We start from the raw sequence: 19529 nt of genomic DNA, 5'->3' as shown, positions 1-19529 counted from the left end.
ACTCCAGCTCAATACCATTACTCTCTCCAGAACTGCTCTTCTCATTTGGCTCATACAAGACTGCTTTTTATACATTTACATATGTATAAATGTACATATAAAACATATGGTTTTGTTTTTCTTATAAATAGCATCATGCTGTATATCATAATCGGGAACCTGCCTTTTTTTAACAACGTACTCTATGCATTATTTCACATCACACACATTTTCTTTGTAGTTACTGTGTGTGCCTTCTTACAGAAATGTTAAGTCTGCAGTGTCATTTTCCTTTATGTTCTAGCAGACTCCTAGGTCTAAATGGGACATCTGAGGCCTGCATCAGAAAACCAGCAGCCTGCATTTTTCTGGGCCTGTGCTAACCATATGAAGGCCAGCTGGAGTGTTACCAAGTTTGAGTGGCAGCAGTAACTCCCACTTGGCAGCTTCCCTGCTGGGGAAAGCCCACCCTTGGTTGGGCCTCACCTGGCCTCCTCCCACTTTGAGCAACTAGAGACTCTGCCCAAGTTGCACAGGCTCTGGAGTCAGACTGACTACATCCTGCTTTCACCACTTTCTGGATGTGTGCTTTTGAGTGAGTTATTTAACCTGCTAAATCCTAGTTTTCCTCAACAGTAAAGTAGGGGACATACTGATCGTATGTACATTGAAGTGTTATTATGAGAACATATGGAAAAACACTTAAAAAAAATGCTAGCTCTGATATTGCTATTCTCAAGAGCCTCCCTGGTTCTCTGTTCCCTACCATCTTAGGATATGATACAAGAAACAGGTTATGGGCAGATCAGTCCTAACATTCCCTTTCTCTTATAATACAGGGAATTATAATGCGTGTACTACTACTTCTACTTTGCACCCTATGGCTCGGCTCACAGTCTTTCATTGGACCCTCACCACTGCTGTATAGGGTGGACATAGTATTAGTTACCATTTCACCGATAAGGAAACCAAGGCTCAGTGGTGGAAGCTGTGATCATGTCTAAGTCATTCAGCAGCTATTTGAAGAAGTCAGAATCTGAACCCTGGTTTTCTAAGTGCAAATATGAAGCCCTTATAAGAAACGTAGTGTCAACAATTATTCAGATTGTGAGAGCCACACACTTGGCTATGTAAGACAAGATTCTCTGATACTAACATTAATTCATGTATCACCTATGAAATATTTTAAGGCCTTTTATGAATGTTCCAGACACAGTACTAAGATGAATGAATGAAAGAATAGAACAACCCCATTCTCTAAGGCAGGTGTGGCCAAACTTGGTCTTGGGCCCAAATCCAGCCTGTGAGCCTTCAAAATGGCTTTTACTCTTTTAAATGGCTGGGAAAAAATGAAAAAATAAAACAAATGTTTAATATTTTGTGATGTGAAAATTATGTGAAATTCAAATCGGTGTTCATAAATAAAAGTTTTATTATAACACAGTCATGCCTGTTCTTTTATATCATCTCTTATATCTATATAGCTTTCATACTACAAGAGCAGTTGTCAGAGTCTGTGGCTGTGGGACCTAAAATATTTACTGACACCACAGTGTGCTGACCCCTGCTATAAGCAGTCGCCAACCAGCCATTTGTTCTACAATATATGAATCTATAGATGTCTACAGTGGTAGCTTTTCAGTTGTTCTCATCTCGGCATCTTTGGAATGACTTTAGCGCTCCCTGCTGTACATCTGCGGACCTAACAGGTCAGGTTAGGTTTGATGAGATGGAGACGACCATGAAAAGTTAGAATACAGTGACCTCTAGTGGTTGATGTAAGCAGAATGTGCATAACTTGATTACGGTTATGAAAAAAAAAAAAACAGGACCAGAGAGTCTTAGCTAGGGGGTGAGTATTCCCAATTATTTTGAGTATTTCTGATATTTTATAATTTATTTCCTGCCTCTTACTGACCAGTTTTAACCTGGATAGTGAAACACAATTATCTAATGAAAAAGGAAGTTTACAGAGTCAAAAACAAGTGACAGAATGAAGTACCTGATTTAATCATTCTTCTCAATATAACAGAAATTCTAAAAGCCTTGGAAGAGAACAGCAAAGATTATTATTCAAAATATTTTAGTGTTGGGAAAGCTTACCGGCATCCTTACATCGCTACCCTTTCCAGCAACTGCTGCCTCGTGGTCATCAGTACTCAGATTCTTGCTTGCTCCAGTCTAGACGAGGTCCTGATTGTGAGGGAGCAACTTTTCTCCCTATTCTTTAATGCATCCCCTGCAAATGCAGAGACTGTACACATTTCCAAGGACCTTTACACTGTGTACAGATCTTAATTCCATGTCCATCTGGAAAGAGCTTATGTATTTTTCCCCTCAGATCTTCAAACTGGCTGGCAAGTGGCACCGTCACCTTCATCACAGGTGTCCCTCGAAAGCTTCTACTCTCGACCCTGGGCACTGGAGCACGACATAGCTCACTGTCATACCAGGCAATTCTCTCCTTCAGAAAGGACAGAGATCATTTCCTGATAACAGGCTGCTTTGGAAAATTCTGTTGTTCTCCATGTTCTGTGAGCTGAACATGTTGCAGTCAGAGAACTTTAGAAAAAGACTTTGGAAACTGGATTACACTGGAACCTTGCTCAGATACAACTCGGTATGTTGTTTTTCTGTGCAGCATTTGCTATTCTTTAAAAAGGGATTCAGGTTCAAGGCAAGAATAAAGTTTTTAATAAACTTTTATTTTTATATTCAAGAAAAGCATATACACAATTGAATGTGGAAATAAATAACTAGAAATGCTTTGGAAACGTTTCCATTTCCCCTTCAAATTCTTTTTTTTTTTTTTTTTTAAGCTCATGTGTCTTTTTATTTTAAGAAACATGGTAACTATAATACTAAGAAAAAGGAAAAAAAGGAACTACAGCTTTGTACAGAAACTTTCTTATAGTTTAGACGGTGTTTATGACCAAAAAAAAGCACACAAGACACAGACACTCTTCAACAGATTTACTCAAATATCTTCGCTCGAGAGGAAAAAGGCACAGATTTAAGAAGATGACAGTGATTATTAAGAATATAGTAAACGAGGGCTCAGTCAAAAAAATGAAACTTTATGAACTAAATCAGGAAAAATGAACAAAATGAACTCTTTCAAATTATCTGCCTTCATTAAAATGAATTTTTAAATTAAACTGTATAAACATATGATATAAAGTTGGTACTCTAGGAAGTGTCTGTATATTTCCTCTATTTACAAATCTTTGTATACAATTTCAACGTTTCTTATACATGTCTTATATACCAAACTGAGCCAGGGCCTCCCTACTCCAAGTCCCGAGTCTCTGTGGAGAGTTCTCACAGCGAGATGGCTCCTGTAGCTTTCTGCCAAGATAGCTGGAAAGCAGGAGGGACCCATCAAATGTAGTCATCTTCAACTGGCTCTCCATTGACATCACAATAGTGAATAAAAATTGCCACTACTCGCTGAAACACACCTTTCTTCATCTGGCGCATCTCTGAAATTTCCTCTCCTATGGTTTCCATGCAGATGTCTGCAGACAGCTGCCCTTTCCTTCGAGGTGCATAGATGGTGCCTTGAAAATTAGGAAAGAAAAAAAAGGAAAGACATATATGATAATCGAAATCATTTGCAAATTCATTGATAAGTTGGTCCATTAGACATTTCTCTGTACTGTTATGTAATGTAACTGATATTATAAATAGCTCATAAAAAGGGTCACGATTGATTTAGTTTTATACCATGTTTGATGCCTAGAACAGCATACATGAGTAAAGGCCTAAGGTATTGGGTAGAGCAGTATTGATCTCATCCCTGCTTCTACAGGATATTTTTCTATGCGAAAATATGTCAGTTACTTTTCTGACAACCCAATAAACGAATGTACCAGAGGTAAGTCATGCACACATAGTTCATAAAATCCATCTCCTCATTAAGTACTTCTTTAAAAAATCTTGGCTACAAATGAATATTTGAATATGCTAATACTTAAGAGAAACTATATTCAAATTTCCCCTCAATTTTTTTCTTTATTTTTGGAGAGGTTTTTGCTACAGGGCGCTGTGCTCACCAGAAAGAGAGATAGAAAGTGACAAATCACCCCCCAAGGGGAATGGCCACACCGCAATCCCTTGTCCTCCATTCTCCTCTTGAGATCTTGGGCACGCATGCACACACACCCGGCATAAGTTCAAGCCACTGGGTTTGGGACTTGAACGCGGTCAGCTACATGGGAGTTCAGCAACATAGCCATGACGCTAACTGCTGGTCCCTCCCCCCAATTTTTACATTTAAATCATGATAGCCCATATGCCACATAATAAGCAGCTCATAAGTAGCAGTAGCATAGTAACTTCAACTGGAGAAATTTTGAAAAAAAAAACAGTTGATAAATTATTTAATCAGTGATAAAATATATTTAGATAATATAAAAATATAGTAAAACAAACAAAAAAGCATATCTGAAGGAATCCCCTGCAACAGTGCTCATATATCCCCATTCAGTCCAGGGAGCGTCTACTGTACAAACCCAGAGCTGCTTTCAGTGCGGGGAAGGGGAGTTGGGAAGGTAAATAAAATACTATATGAGAAACCATTTAAAAGTTGCTCTGTTCCTAACTCTCAAGCTTAATATTGAGTATTTAACACAGGATATACTCTAGAGAATACAAGTCAAGTCAGATCATAATTACTTTCTTCATCATCTTCAAAATCGTATCGGGCGAAGCTGTTGGGCTCTGCTGCTCGTAGTGACCTCAGCCAGGGAAAGTCAGAAATCATGGAATATGGGGCTCCATCCACAACACCTGAAATAAGACAGATGTAACCATGCTGCTGGTGTGCAAGTGCAAACAGAGTCAAAATGCAGTACTTTACACGTGGAATACAAACTGTGAAAGGGAGCCAGGTGTTTCCAAATCATTTTCAACTCTCAAACCAGTGCTTTTCCATTTCTGTCTACTTTTCATGTTTCAAAACTGTGATTATTCTATGGGTGGTAAAGACTCATACTGGCAGAGCGGTATTGATCTCATCCCTGCTTCTAGAGGATATTCAAATCACTGATGACTCTGGAGAACTGGAAGACTCCTATACTTCCTTCCCTAAGGCATGTCCCTCCATAACAGCTTTTAACTTTCCAACTTTGTGCACTCACTCACCTTCTAAAGTATAGATGTCTCTTCCCCATGGGTACTTGGGATACTTCTTTAAGTCTTCTTCAGTTCGAGTGGCTTCAGGGAAGAATTCATATTTAATGAGCTCTCTGGAGTTAACAGGAAAAATTAAATTGAAATTACAAAACTGGAAATAATGCTAAGGTATAGGCTAGAAAGGAGCTGTCAAAATTATTCCAGGCCCAGATTCTACTATACACCTCAAACAAAATATTAAATATGTAACAGGATATTAATCTAGTCTGGTCAAAAATCATTTTCTTCACTATCATATCAGGGAAAGAAAACATTCGCTAAACAAATGTCTTGTGAATAGAGGCTGCCTAACACAATGTTTACGTAAGTACATAAAAAGTTCAATTTTCTGATGATATAAAGTATTGATCTAAAAATTTTCTTTAACATGATTTCTTTTCCATGACCCAAAGGTAAGAAAACAAAGTAAAATGTGTATGTACAGACTGCTCTTGGAATTTTTCTTTAAAATGGAAAACAAAAGTTGCAAATATACATGTAGTTTTAAGTCCTCATTTCCTTGGTTGTTACATATTGCTAATTTCATGATAAGCCTGCCTGAAACGCCCAGATGGAATCCTTAAGGATCACTGCTGTGAGAAATGACTGAAAAGGCCTTCCATGCCACAGAATCACTTACTGATTGATGTTTGCTATCGTGTCCATCCAGCTGCGAATGCGCACCTTGTTCCGGACATTGGGAGGATTACTGAATTCATGGATAATACAGATGTGATAGGGGTAGGGACCACTAAATAGCTTCTGCTCCAAAGTTAGTGTGTCCACCTGTGGAAGTAATCACAAAGAGCTTGCTGAACCAAGAAGAGAAAAACCTTGGCCATCTATCACATAGAATCTGAATAATCTTTCCCTGGGCCTTTGGTTTTGAAATCTATGGCTGGCCTGAGTATCAGAAAGCCACATTCAGCCCTGAACACAGCTTGCCATGCTGGGAGTGAGACTTATTAGCAAATTCCTCAAACGAACTCAGCGATTTCTATCTCACTGTTATATTAAGTGTCCAAAACATCAGAGAACACTAACTCAGGTAACTGATCTCAGTCAACCCAGAATCCACTCCTGAGGATGTCCGGTACAGGTTTAAGTACTGACTGCCTTACAGAACTGTCAGTGCATAGGACCAGATACCCCATCCAACCTCGATTCAGCCCATTCTTAAAGACAGCATGCGTTTCCTATCTCACGTGTAGCTTTTGTTCAGTGTTCACGTCTCTCAGAATGCCCTCTTCCCTATCTCGCTACAAAATCCCACGCTGCCATCTCAGTGGCATATAGTTTATCTTCTTTTGACAAGCAAACTTCCTGAAGAAAGGATAATAATCTATGTATTTTTTTTAGCATTCAGCAAACTTTGAGTGTTGAAACATTCAAATATTTGTTATACTGGTTCTCTAGGGGCCAGGCTCACACAGTGACTGTAAGCGTTGTTTCTTAGTTCCTATAAACTCTCTCTTGGCATCAAGCAGTCTCATTTCCAGTGTTCTTGTTTCCTTTTCCGTCCCCCACCCCCCCTCCGCTAGAGGGCATGTGTGCTTACTAGAAAGACAGAGAGAGGGAGAGGGGAAAGCATTTCCCACATGGGAAATGGTCATGCTGCAATCCCTTCTCCTTCATCTTTTCCTCCTTTTGGGACTTTGGGCATGCACACAAACACATCTGGTATGATTCTCAAGCTGCTGGGTCTGGGACTTGAACCACATGGTCAGCCATGTGGGATCCAGCTGCCTTAACCACCAGACCACAGAGCCAGCTCTACAATATTTACTTTAATAATAACAGCTGCTATTAAGTGGTTGCTTAATACATACTAGCAACAGTTCTAGCATGTTACCTGCATTAAATATATACTACCATTATTCTAATTTTATAGAAGACATAGGAAGTTAAGCAATTTGCTATAGGTAACAGACAGAATTTGAATCAGGCAGTCTAAAACCAGAGTCTATGTTAATAACCACAGGTAACTCTTAATAAGTATACAAACTTGTGGGACCAGCAGTTAGCATAATGGCTATGTCACTGAACTGGGACATATAGTTGACCATGGTTCGAGTCACAGACCCGGTAGCTTATACTCATGCCAGGTACATGTGCATGTGTGCCCAAGATCCCGAGAGAAGAATGGAGGAGAAGGGATTGTGGCGTGGCCATCTCCCCTGGGGGGGGGTTATTTCTCACTTTCTGTCTCTCTGTCTCTCTCTGTCTCTCCGGCAAGCACTTGCGCCCTGTAGCAAAATCCTCTTGAAAAAAAAGTATAAAAACTTGTTAAATAACAATTTCCCTCATAATTTGTTTATAAACATGGAAAAAAATTTAGTAGAGACATCTATATGAAGAAGATTGACAATATAGACTAGCTTGGCCAACTTATTCTCTGTAGCATCTGAAGAACCATTACTGTGGGTTAAGCAAACGAGTAAATACCAGGTGTAAAAAGGCTGAAGACTGAAAAACATCACCACAATACATGTAGCATCAGCAAGGAGTAGAGCTTGTTACCTGCTGCATTGGCCGCAGATAAATGATGCGGTTTCTCTCAGGAGGCATCCTTAGTATCTGGTCTAAGACCTGATCCATATTCAGTTTCTTGCATTGTGCATAGTCAAATCGGTTTACGATTGGTGCATTTTCTACTTTCAAATGTTTCAGTACTCTGCACCTAGTAGCTACAAAATGAAAACAATAAACAATACTAAGCTCCATAAATAATTAATACAAAATAATAGCTTATTTGGAATAATTAATCCCCATAATCATAATTAGAGTACTCATTATTAATAGTTAATTAACATTAGTTAGCTAATAGCTTATTTGGAATAATCTTTAGAGGACTGCCCCAACTTTTATTAACACAAAATACTGCCGTAAACATCCTTAACATAGGTGACGAACCATCACACGTAAATACGACAGGATTAACTAAAGGATTTGCATATGTGATTTTGTACAGTTCAAAAGAGGGTGTTGACCCTCTTGCTAGAAGGGACATTAAAGCACCTTTTTCATTTAGGATTTTACAGATTTTAAACAAAGTCCCAAAAGATATCTTGCCAAATAGGAATTATTTAGGAAATATTTATTGAAGAAAATTTTTAACTATTTTAATTATACAATTTTATAGTTAATGGACAAATAAACTTGGAATAATTCACCTATTTTACATTCCCTCACAGGAAATAAGTAGAGTTTGAGTCTTGTTCCTATCACAAATGTAAAACAATACCGTGGGGAAAAAAAAGCCCCCAAATATTTGGTTACTTAGATCTAAAGCTAATACAACGTGGCAGCCACTAATCATCTGTAGCTACTAAATTTAAATGAACTAAAATATCATGAAATTAACAATCTCTTAAGCAGTAGCCACAGCTCATGTGTTTGACTGTCACATGTGGCTAGTGGTTACCACATTAAAAGGCAGACACAGGACATTTCCATCAATGTGGAAAGTTTTATTGAAAATGCTGGTCTAAAACATGACTGAAGAGTCTTCCTGGGCCAGTCTGTCGCCTGGTCATTAAGATAACTGGATCCTGGGATCAGCGTGGTGATGTGGTGGTTAAGGCGCTGGATTCCCACATGGCCAACATGGTTCATGTCCGGGACCTGGAGGTTTCCTTTCCTACTTTCCCCTTCTCTCTTTCTGGTCAAATTAAACAAATAATGATGATAATAAATGAAATAAAATAACTTAAAAAAAGAAAAGATAACTGGATCCCACATGGCCAACCGCATTGTTCAAGTCCCAGACCTGAGTGGCTTGACAAATATCTCAGGCGTGTGTGCATGCATGACCAAAATTCTGAAAGGAGGGAGAGATGGAGAAGGGACCACAGCATGACCATGTCGCATGGTGGATGCTTTTTCGCTTTCCCTTTTTCTTTCTCTCTCTGTTGAGTGTACACACGCTCTGGCAAATTAAAAAGAAAAAAAAAGGTCTTCCTGTTTAACACATAAAACATGAGGTCATAGAAAAAAATAATTGTGAATAAAAACATTTAACTTCACTAGTATACTCACTTCAGAAAAAATATTCCCTTTCCTTTTTTAAATCTCAAGTTTCAACCTGGTCCAATTTTTATTGCAGATTTCAACCTGATTCAATTCAAGTGAGAGGATCAAAAAGAAAAGATTATAAAATCATAAGTCTGATTTGCCTGATTATTTCATAAAGATATCCTCTTTAACAACTTTGGCCCAAATGTCATCTTCCTGAGCAATCCAGTCATCAGTGTTTAAACACTGACCAAGTCTCCTGCCTTCCAAGGTCATTTTTCTCCTTCTGTGATATAATAAAAGGAAGGAGAATTGGTGCTGAAAAGAATAAAGGAGGAAAGAGGGACAGGACCAGGTGACAGTAAGGATCCAGTGGTTCTCTGCTGTAAAACAAGACAGGGCTAAAGTCAGTTCTAACCTCACGTAGTCATCTCATCCCCCATTAACCTAGCTGCTGTCCAGGGACTGAACGAATTATCTAACACCCTTGTCCTAACAATTTGATTTAAATGGGAGAAGGCTGGGACTGAGGTTATATGATCCATCACTAAGAGATTTAGGGAGAAGCAGCGGAGTCAAGCACAGGGGTAAAAGCCAGTCAGATTCCCAGAGAGCACAGAGGAGAGAAAGGAATGAGCGGCCAGCCAGTAGTGTCTGAAAGCTGAGTTTTAGAGTGTCAGAACTGAGTCACAGGAGTGCCAACAGATGACAGTTCTCACCATACTGCTGAAAGGCCAGCAGGAGCGACCCTGCTGCTACGATCTCTGAGTTATTAAAGACCCTCTCATGCTTTCTATTTTAGGAGAAAACTAATACAGTACATTGTGATTTATGAGTCATTTTAGGATTAAAACAACTCTTTAAAGGTTGGGACAGAGAAAAATACTACATCTTCAGAGTGAAGTTAGGATCTGGGATCTTTAGGATCTGGAGTCCTAAAGAATTCAGGGGGAGGTAGTATTTGAATTTCAATTACCTCTCTCCTTTCTGGAATTCTCCTAGTTTTGACAAAATGGTAAGCACCTATTAGTGGGATTACTTTGTTTTGCTTACTACTAATATCACAGGAAAAGATAAAGAAAATCTGTTAATATTTTCTGCAATACTAATTAATACAAATTAACATTTAGCAGGTATTTCTTAGAGGCCAGACCCTGTACTGGGTGTGTATGTGAGAGTGTGAGTGTGTATACATACATATAAACATCCAATATTAATCACTGCATTCTTCACCAATGCTTTACAAATTAAACATAATTGCATACACTTAAAAGGCTGAAGAAAATGAACACATAATATACAGCTTGCCCAAGTCAAGAATGTCAGATCTTCAGAATTTTACATGGATGGATATCAAAAATATAATTTTGAATGAAAAAGGAAAAACAGACAGGTAATGTATTATACATAGTATATATTTAAAATTTTACAAGTTCAGACAAAAAAACACCTTATATATCGGAGACAGATAATGTAAGTAAAGACACGAAGGGTGCACTGGAAGGACATACATAAAAGACATGCATATAGAGGTATAGAGGGTGGAGCATACGGAGTTGGTAATGAGGGCCAAATGGGACTGAAATGTGGGGCCTGATTAATGATAATGTGCCACAAATTCATAATATGGGTGACAACCTCAATCAAACACAAAGCATAAACACTCAAGGCTCAGTGACCACTCCCTGCAAAAAAACATCTACACAACAAACGTTTTCAAATTGCACAGCTAAGAAACAACAGAGCCACGGGATCAAGCTGAGGTCTACCTGACTCCAAAGCCTAGACATGCTGTTAATCGACTGCCAGCTCAGGGAGTGAAGTGGTCATCTTTTGGAGGGGAGGTTATTTTAGAAAATGAACCTGGACCAGCAAATGGCGTAATGGTTATTTCACTGAACTCCCACATAGTAGACTGAGGTTTGAGTCTCAGATGTGGCAGCTTAAACCTCACTCCAGACGTGTGTGTGTGTGCCCAAAATCTAGAGAGGAGAATGGAGGAGTAGGGACTGTGGCATAGCCATGTCCACTGGGGTGTGATTTCTCACTTTCTGTCTATCACTTTCTGTCTCTCTGGTGAGTGCATGTACTTTAAAGCAAAAATCTCTCTCTCAAAAAAAAAAAAAAAAAAAAAAAAAAAAAAAAAAAAAAAAAAGAAAGAAAAGAAAATAATACAAGATCTTGTACACAAATACTATGGAGTAATAGGAAACTACAGAACAAAGATAGAATTAAAAATAACCCAACACAATGTTTCTGTTTAAAAAGTAATGCTACTGTATTTATAAGCTTTTAATTTTTTTAACTCATTCCTCATGCCCACAAATATTACAGGCCCAAATACATACCATGGATGAACATCATCTTGGGACAGTCTTTCAGCACTAGGTCTGTGATTCCACAATTGGTCATAGTGACTCCAACAAGATTTTTGGATTTTAATACGAGAACCTACAAGGAGAGAAATCAAAAAGTTACATGTGAGTGCATCTTTCTGTTTTTGGTTTTTGTTTTGTTTCACTTTGCTATAAGGTACATGATCTCATCAGAGAGAGAGAAAGAGACAGAAATCATCCCCCAGGGTGATGAGCACACTGCAATCCCTTCTCCTTTATTCTCCTCTAGGGATTTTGGGTACATGCACCTGGTGTGTTTTTCAAGCCACCAGGTCTGGGACTTGAACCTTGTGAGATCCACCTCTGTCCCACCTGCTAGCCCCTCTGTTCCTGCTGTTTTAAAGCTCTAAAGTTTTCATTGGAACAACTAAGAAGCAGATATTACTGATTTCTTCTCTTTGGGAAAAAGAAACTATATTTAAAAAAAAAAAAGAAGAAAACTTTAGTTCCTTTGCATTATTCAAGAACTGAGCTAGACTGTGATCAGCATTTTAATTTACCTGAACATGGTCATCTTCGATCACAGGATCACTGGTACTGGTGGACTTATCTGCCGTTCGCTTCCGCTTCATGGCATGACGTGGTTTTGTTTTGGCAACTTCTAGAAAAGGAAGTCCAAATTTTAGCCTTTCTTCCTTTCCTTCAACAGAGCACATTCTGTGCACATACTATAAACTACGAGCACATAGTATAAATGATGTCAAAGCAACTCCCAAATCTCTAACTTGGTTCCCAATGGAGGACAGCTAGGTTGGTATTTCTAACAAACTTCCAAACCAGGGTCACCTTCTATTACTTCAAACATGGCATTCCTTCTCGTACTGGGCAATTCCAACAATCTAATCAACATTCAGGTCCCCAGTCTCTCTGACTCACTTCATTTAAGTACTACTAGATTATACTCACGACCTTCCTAATAAACAGTTTAAGTTACTGACTACAGCTTGGCAAGGATGTTTCAATGCCCAACATTTAAAGCTATGCTTTAGCTTCAGTGTTCTCGATTTTACTCTGTTATCTTCCGCTGCCAGTAACTTAAAGCAATTAATCACTCTAGCTTCTTTTACCCAGAACAACTTCTCCATTTTCTACTTCACTTTCTGAAATACTACCCACCCAGGCCTGAAAAGTCCAGCTCAAATGACAACCTGTTCTAACAGTTCACCCTGAATCCCCAAATGCTGTATATTGTTCTGTAGTTCCTGAATACTCATTTTTATCTCTCCATTTAAATACAATACTCCCTGAAAGCAACAACACTGTCTTATTTTATCTTTGTTTTAATGTAAGAAAGGAAGCCACTAGCAAAAACTAAAATGAACGTTCACTGAATAACTGGGCACTCAACGTTTACCAGATGAATGACCAAATCACAGGTACATAGAGTAATATATTTTGAGCACTTGCTGTGTGTCAGGCACTGTTCTAAAGGTTTTACTTATAGTAACTCATTTAATCCTAATAGTCCTCTAATAGTAAAGATAGCTTTACTATTCTAGTGTTACATTTCAGAAAACCAAGGCAGGGGAAGGTTAAAATAGGCTGCCAGGGTGTTAAGTGGGAACCAGGAGACAAACCCAGATAACCTGAATATCTGTAACCTTTTATCTGCCAAGCCCTGGTTATGAAGGCCCTATTCATTTACTAGTGTTGTTCTAAAACATCATATTTTAATTATAAAAGCAAGTATTATTCTGATTTTAATGTTTTAAAATCTAAAACTTATTAAACACATATATGTATTTTAAGAAAAGACATTAAAATACTTAGTCATACTGAAGCAGAGCATATATTGAATGAAATACAGCTGACCCTCATGCATTAAGTCTACTGCTCTTCATATACCACTGCTAAATTACAAATATTGCACTTAATAATTCTGTAACCTTGATCATGTAAGATTACAGAGAAAGGATAAGAAGTACAAATTCCCAAAGGCTTGGGTTTAGATAGGAACTCTAAAAATCTAACCCAAGTGTTTTTTTATAATCTAGAATGCTTTTTTCCATCATTTAGAATCTTTATGAAATTCTACCATGCAAACTGCTCCAGTTGAAGGCAATAAGAAAGTTCAAAATTTCTACCCATCGAACTTCCTCTAAGTACCTGGAAACCAAACCAAATCCTGGGATTATGAAAACTACTGACACAGGTGGCCCAGTAAAGGCCTTCCTCCAGTGACCTGAAGGGACTTCAGGCAAAATCTAATTAACTTCAGTGTTGAAGAACCTTCTAAAGGCAGCATGATTCACCTGATAGCCAAAATTTACATCTGTTACAGTCTCTAATAGGTCCTGGCTCTTTAAGTTCACAGAAACAAAAACAAACAAAAAACAGGTCTGTACCTACTCTTCTATGACACTGTGCTATAAAAAGGGTCTTCTCTTAGCATTCTCCTTTTATGATCCAATTTTCAAACTTCTTACCTTCTTGGATTGCTTTTTCCCCCTCCCCTTTAATTGATCAGAATTTAGAGTTCAAAGTTAAGTTTCCTGTTCTTCAGAATGCCCAAATTGCTTGTTTATGTTTTCTAAGAAAAGTTATATAATGAAGTCACACTTTATATACAGATGACCCTGAAAAACAAAGGCTTCCCAATATAAAAGGAGAATAGTTTGTTGTGTTTATTATCATTCTCTTACACCTCCTCTTTACCTGTTTAAGAATTATTAGTTTTGTTTACAGACAATTCTTAGTGATTTCATATATCTACTAACATCAACATACCTCCGACGAAGGTTTCTACACTTACTAAGTTCATAACTATTTATTGAGCCCCATACCATGTTTAAGGCATGGCATTAGGAGCTGGGACATGAGAGTAAACAAGCAGACACTGACCCTGCCCTCATGGAGTTCATGGTCTATTGGAAAGCCAGAGAGCAACACAAAATTACAATATAGTGTGGTTCACATTAGTGTTGAAGTTGCTATAGAAACAGAGAAAAGCAGATCAATCCAGTCCTTGGATTTCAGGGAAAGAATTTAGTATTACTGATAATAATATTAAATTTAAATGCTATTCTATGATAAACCAATTGATTATTTTGTGGTATTTATTATATAAATTGTATATGCTGAGGATAAAAAGAATGACTCAGTAAATATTTATTCCCAAAATAGAAATTTACAAAACAAATAATTACAGTAGCTTCTAACACAGCTTTAACACTCCATAAAGTCAGAAGTCAAAAATCAAATAAAAAACTGAAGTTTTTTTTTTTTTTTTTTGCACTGATTTAAAAAAACTGACAATCAAGTTATCAAGTTTGTTCCTTAATTAGTTTGGATTTAACTCCTTAAAATTTTTAAAGCAGAATGGCCAACAGGTATCAAAAACATGAGAGATTAAAAATAATTTATACATTACTCAAATAAACTACTCTTTCAAAAAAGCCTTGGATAATATTAAAATCAGCACTGACATTTCACCAGAAAAAAATAATTATTGAAAATAAGTACGCATTTGATGATGTTTAAAAAATATCAAGAAATAATTTACCTAAGGTAAACACATTAGTTACAGGCATTAGATGTTGTCTCAAAAAAAAAGGGGGGGGACCAGCAGTTAGCATAATGGCTATGTCGCTGGACTCCCACGTAGTTGACTACGGTTCGCATCCCGGACCCGGTGGCTTAAAACTCACGCCAGGCGCGTGTGTGTGTGTGCCCAAGATCCTGAGAGGAGAATGGAGGAGAAGGGATTGCAGCGTGACCATCCCCCCTGGGGGGTGATTTCTCTCTTTCTGTCTCTCTCTGTCTGGCGAGCGCACACGCCCTATAGCAAAAAAAACAAAAACCAAAAAACAAGCAAACAAACAAAAAAAACTCTCCATTCTGATCCACTGGCCACTGCTCACTGCTCACACAGTACTTTTTAAAATAACTAAAATTCACTTCTTTATAGAACTTTGTTTTTTAAAAAACATGGCATCTCATAAGCATCAATTACTTAAAATATCTTATGGTTTTACATAGTTACCTTACTCAAACCATAACGAACTACCTCAGCCTTAGCATTTGTTTATATTTAAGTTCATACCATTTAACAGCAGGCCTAAAGTTTATTGCAACTTGGCGGGTTCTCTATTCCTTTCATAATGGCTGCGACATTTTTCAAGTTATAATTACGTTATTCAAGTGACATTAGATACTGTTAAAGAAAGACTTTGAAGGCATTAGCCAGCTCTCTTAAATACAATGTAGGATCCCCAGTTTTTTGATCTTTTATTCATGTTTATTCAATAAGTACGTATGTGTTACTTTTATGTATCAAGCCCCATGTTAGTTATGTTGATAAAATAATAAAGAGATAGGTCTTACGCTCTCAGACACACAATAGTTCGTATGTCTGTGTGTATAGTTATGAGGGTTGTATTTGTTTGCCAGAGAGAGAGAGAGACCTTGACAGTCACACCTACAATATATCATTAGAAGATATGCAAGTATTTTTTGGGCTGGCAGGTGACGTGGTGGTTAAGGCGTTGGACTGCCACATGGCTAACCATGGTTCGAGTCCTGGCCCAGCGGGCTTGAAATTTAGGCTGGGACACACATGTGTGCATGCATGCCCAAAATCCCAGGAGGAGAATGGGAGTAGAGCCTGCAGTGTGGCCCTCCCTGCTGTGGGGTGATTTCTCACTTTCCCTCTCTCTCTCCTTTGCTTTCTCTCTCTGACAAGCACTCACACCCTATGGCAAACATACCTTTAAAAAAAAGGGGGGGGACCAGCAGTTAGCATAATGGCTATGTCGCTGGACTCCCACGTAGTTGACTACGGTTCGCATCCCGGACCCGGTGGCTTAAAACTCACGCCAGGCGCGTGTGTGTGTGTGCCCAAGATCCTGAGAGGAGAATGGAGGAGAAGGGATTGCAGCGTGACCATCCCCCCTGGGGGGTGATTTCTCTCTTTCTGTCTCTCTCTGTCTGGCGAGCGCACACGCCCTATAGCAAAAAAAACAAAAACCAAAAAACAAGCAAACAAACAAAAAAAACTCTCCAAAAAAAAAAAAATTACAGGGTAACAGATGTAATAGTAACCAGTATTACATAATTAAGATTATTTTTTCTTTTTTTTAAAAGAAATCCATGGAATTAAACTGAGAAAAAAGTTCTAACTATGAAACAGGTCAGAATGAAATGGTAAAGGAGGATGTGCAGAACACAGGTAATAAAAAGAAAAATGTCAAAATCCGAAAGTTAATATGAAGGATCCAGATTAAAAAAAAAACAATGACCAAAGAAACTATAAAACTTTACCAAGAAATATCAAGACAATATGGGAGATACAATAGTTCTTCATTAGGAAGACTCACTGTTGTAAAAATTTTCAGTTATCAATCTTATGAAATTCCAAACAAAAGCTAAGACCTGTTTCTAGAACTTGACAAATTGTCACAAAGCACATCTACAAAAACAAAAGATAAATTCATTATGAGACAAGGAAATTTTGAAAAGAAAAATGAAGGAGGATAGGATACTAGAATGTAACAGAATGTCCAGAGATGAATTTAAGTATATTTAAGAAATTAGTACTTGATAAAGGAGCATTTCAAAATAGTGGCAAGAGGAGAGATGTCAGGAAATAATATTTACAAAGACAAGCTGACAACTTGCAACAAAAAACTTACTGTCTGCAGATTAAAACTCCTAGTGAATTAAAAAACTAAACTCGACTAAACAGATCAATAAAAAGAAGAAAATATAAAAATCTATCAGAACCAAGTACAGGGAAGAACTCTCACAGCATAAAATTTAGAAAATCAGAAAGGTAGACATGTAAGATTAACTTTATAAATACGAAAAGGCCATATAGTTGGCGGTGTCACAGTGGAAAGTGACTGTTTAACGGGTCCAGTTACAGCTTAGGATGAAAAAATCCTGATGGATAGTGCTGACAGGTCCTAACAATGTGAGTCTAGTTAATGCCACTGAGCTGTACACTTTAAAATGGTAAACTTTGTTATGTATATTTTGCCACGATTGAAAAAAAAGAGATATAAAACATTGCCACAAGGCAGAGCATTGATAAAGCACAATTATCTTCAAACAAAACTCATATACAGTCATGTGCCACCTAATGAGGTTCTGGTCAACAACTGACCAAATACACCACGGTGGTCTCTTCTGGAGGTAAGAGGCTACACCACGCAGCCCGGGTGCTTTGCACTCTATGCCCTCAGCACCAGCAGGGGAACTCTGCTCTCTCTCATGTTCTAAGGGCACTCTACGATGTTCTCACCAAGGTGAAACTATCTGAACAATTCATTTCTCAGAATATGTCATCATCATCAAGAAATCCATCACTATATTTTAATATGAGTTTATGTTACTATGACAATTAGCCCATAATTAATTAAGGTACCATTTTTATCTTATGAAAGCTTATTTTTGTTCACACACAATTTAAACAGCTCTATCCAGTATATTAAAAAACACCAACTCTTCTCATGTTCTGGGGCTGATTTTAAGATTTTTAAATTGAGGGATACTTGGAGTAAATAAAAATATGTATCACTGACACGTAGTGATGACTTAGCAAAGACAGGAGAGATTACACAAAAATAATGTAAGAAATAGAAAGGGAATTATGATTAAGAAATATGCTTACCTCCACCAGCCCAATGCCTTGGCATATACTTTATATTAATGAAACCAAATACATATGCAGATAGCCCCCAACCTACAATGTTTCAATATACAATTTTTCAACTCTCTGATGATGTGAAGGCAATTCGTATCCAGCAGAGTTTTGATCTTTCCCTGGATTGCGGTATAGAGTACAACTCTTGGTACAACTTCAGTAGCAATCTACATGATCACCAGGGTAAGTGAATGATACTCTACAATGTAGATGAGGTTAGGCTTTGATGTTTGGTAGGTTAAGTATATTAAATATGTCTTGAACCAAAGATGTATTTATTGAGACACAACCCCATCAGCAAAACATCTGCTTATGTTTTAATGTTTCTTCACACAAAGTACAATTACCTGCTCATTTTTTGGCAAATCTAACTGGAGGCAAAAACTAGATTTCAGAAAAATCTACACAGGCAGATGTGGAAGTATGCCCAAGAAGCTGTACTGGGCTATGTTCTTCCAGTCCTAGCAACCTCAGGTCTTTACCTTCTGGATAAAATTTAAAACTTGCCTAAAACTATCCTCAAGTGTAAGACAGGAGCAGAGTTCACCCACTGCTGCTTAGACATCAGAACTAGTATTGTAGGATAGGGTAAATATACAGTTACAGTAGTCTTAAAAGCTGAACGAACTATTTGAGTTTTCTGAATTAGATGTTTTAAAACTGTTTTACACCCCCACCCAGCAAACCACTGCTGAAAAATTAGTCCAAAATCTGTATGTTCCATAAAACCCCCAAATAGAATTAATCTGCAAAACTGGCTATCTGTAAGAAAACTCATGGAACGAGCCCATGCCTTTCTCCAGTCCTACCCTGCAGTTGCTACTCCTAGGAGCATGATCATACCTGACTCAGATACCAGCGGTACATGGGACAGTCTGCTCCTGGCCCTGGTTAGGGGCCTCCGAGGGTAGTCTTCATTAGACTGCACGTCACAACTCTCAGGCTGGGAGCTCCCCCTCCTGTCCTCACCTGTAGCCCCAGAGCCACTCCCATTAGTCCTCTCATCATGTGCTGGGCCTGAAGACCCCCCTTGTGGCAGAGTCCTAAAGGAAAAGGCGGATCTCGTACCATCCGGGCCATTCACAACACAGGCTCGGCTGGTTGAAGGACGTTCCTCATCAGAACACCTGCTAGTTCTCCTTTGGGATTCCTGGGGCCTGTGGCAGCAGCATCTGGGGCAGACAGAACTCTCTCCATCTCCCTCCTCCATGGCCTCAGAGTCCTCTGACCCACCAGGGGAGCAGACACACTGCCTGGACACGTCCACTTCTGCAGGGCTAGGCTCGGAAGAGGCGCCGCCGCCGTTCCCCCGCACTTCAAAG

General features: G+C 38.4%; 1 protein-coding gene across 1 annotated transcript in view; it reads right to left on the bottom strand.

Annotated features, from left to right (window-relative positions):
• Positions 1 to 2937: 2937 nt before the first annotated feature.
• Positions 2938 to 19529, bottom strand: part of FBXO38 (F-box protein 38) — a 63270-nt gene continuing 46678 nt past the window's right edge. The window contains exons 16-23 of the mRNA XM_006148069.2: positions 19051 to 19499; positions 12065 to 12165; positions 11517 to 11619; positions 7675 to 7841; positions 5795 to 5940; positions 5125 to 5228; positions 4657 to 4770; positions 2938 to 3539 (exon numbers count right to left, since the gene is read on the bottom strand). Of these exons, the coding sequence (XP_006148131.1) occupies positions 3361 to 3539; positions 4657 to 4770; positions 5125 to 5228; positions 5795 to 5940; positions 7675 to 7841; positions 11517 to 11619; positions 12065 to 12165; positions 19051 to 19499 (1363 nt within the window). The 3' untranslated portion in view covers positions 2938 to 3360. The remainder of the gene's footprint in view (positions 3540 to 4656; positions 4771 to 5124; positions 5229 to 5794; positions 5941 to 7674; positions 7842 to 11516; positions 11620 to 12064; positions 12166 to 19050; positions 19500 to 19529) is intronic.

The sequence above is a fragment of the Tupaia chinensis genome, unplaced genomic scaffold, assembly GCF_000334495.1.
Source record: "Tupaia chinensis unplaced genomic scaffold, TupChi_1.0 Scaffold000228_1, whole genome shotgun sequence".
Lineage (NCBI taxonomy): Eukaryota > Metazoa > Chordata > Mammalia > Scandentia > Tupaiidae > Tupaia > Tupaia belangeri.
Note: the sequence above shows the minus strand (reverse complement) of the source record. Positions and strands in the feature narration are given on the sequence as shown.